This window comes from Malurus melanocephalus, unplaced genomic scaffold (assembly GCF_030028575.1).
Source record: "Malurus melanocephalus ecotype Western Australia unplaced genomic scaffold, MMel_1.1 scaffold_4756, whole genome shotgun sequence".
NCBI lineage: Eukaryota > Metazoa > Chordata > Aves > Passeriformes > Maluridae > Malurus > Malurus melanocephalus.
Genome location: NW_026627988.1, coordinates 2513 through 4067, shown reverse-complemented (window position 1 = coordinate 4067; position 1555 = coordinate 2513). Strand labels below are relative to the sequence as shown.

At 48.5% G+C, this 1555-nt stretch overlaps 1 protein-coding gene across 1 annotated transcript in view; it reads right to left on the bottom strand.

Moving 5' to 3' along the window:
• Positions 1-6: 6 nt before the first annotated feature.
• LOC130588389 (dentin sialophosphoprotein-like) overlaps positions 7-1555 on the bottom strand; it is a 4055-nt gene continuing 2506 nt past the window's right edge. Inside the window, exon 2 of the mRNA XM_057389315.1 lies at positions 7-1376. Within this exon, the coding sequence (XP_057245298.1) occupies positions 877-1284 (408 nt within the window). The 5' untranslated portion in view covers positions 1285-1376 and the 3' untranslated portion in view covers positions 7-876. The remainder of the gene's footprint in view (positions 1377-1555) is intronic.

Genomic DNA, 1555 nt, shown 5'->3' with positions numbered 1-1555 from the left:
TTTTTTTGGGATTTCCACCCCACAGCTACAGCAGCGGCGGTGAGGACGGTTACGTGCGCATCCACTACTTCGACCCCCAATACTTCGAGTTCGAGTTCGAGGCCTGAAAAGGAAAATTCCCCCTCCTCCAACCCCATTTAGGATCCTTGGAAAATCCTAAAATTRTTCCCGGAAAGAGATTTATTTAATTTTTGTTTTGGGGTCGGGGGATGGATTTTATTGGAAAAAAAAAAGATTTGGAAATAAATAAAAATTTTTTCTAAACATGAGGGAAACGCTTCGTTTTTTTTGGGGTTTTTTGTTTTGTTCTGATGTGGATCAAAAAGAACCAGAACCTGAATTTTCCCATTTATGGGATTTTTATGATGGGAACAGAACCTGAATTTCCTCATTTATAGGATTTCTGTGCTGGGAATGGAACCAGAACCTAAATTCCCCCATTCACCCCCTGTCCCATTGATCCTTTTTTTCTTTTTTGGGTTCCAGGAGGGGTTGGTGACCCCAAAATTCCCATTCCAGCTTCCCCAGCATTCCTGAATTCCCCCATTTATGGGATTTCTGTGCTGGGAATGGAACCAGGACCCAAATTCCCCCATTTATGGGATTTCTGTGGTAGGAACAGAACCAGAACCAGAACCTGAATTCCCTCATTTATGGGATTTTTGTACTGGGAATGGCACCAACACCTGAATTGCCCCATTCACCCCCCCCTATCCTATTTTTGAGGGTTTTGGGTTTTTTGGTGTCATCTCTTCCTCAAAAAAAAAATGGAGCGTCGCCTCATCCCAAAAAAAAATCCGGGATCACATCATCCCAAAAAAAAAGCAGGGTCACCTTGTCCCAAAATCCTGGGACATCGAGGATTTCCATACGTTCTCATGTCCCACTGTCCATTCTGTTTTTGGGGTCAGAGCTGTCCATCCCATTTTTGGGGTCAGGACTGTCCGTGCTGTTTTTGGGGTCAGGACTGTCCGTGCTGTTTTTGGGGTCAGGACTGTCCGTGCCGTTTTTGGGGCTGTCCGTGCCATTTTTGGGGTCAGGACTGTCCATGGCGTTTTTGGGGCTGTCTGTCCCATTTTTCAGGCTGTCCATGCTGTTTTTGGGGCTCTCTGTGCCGTTTTTGGGGTCAGGACTGCCCGTGCCATTTTTGGGGTCAGGGCTGTCTGTCCTGTTTTTGGGACTGTCCGTCCCATTTTTGGGGCTGTCCATGCCGTTTTTGGGGCTGTCTGTGCCGTTTTTGGGGTCAGGACTGTCCATCCCGTTTTTGGGGTCAGGGCTGTCCATGCTGTTTTTGGGGTCGTGCCCCAGCAGGATCTGGATCTGTGCCCACGCCTCGTCCCGCTGCTGCCAGGGCTGGACCCAGCGCAGGAAAAACCCTACAGGAACAGGAAAGAGGGGTTTGGGGTCTGAGATGGGGGATTTTGGGAGATTTTGGGGTCTGAGATGGGATTTTGGGGGATTTTGGGGTCTGAGATGGGATTTTGGGATGTGAGGTGGGGGGATTTTGGAACCTTAGGTTGGGCAGATTTTGGCACCCAAGGTGGGCAGATTTTGG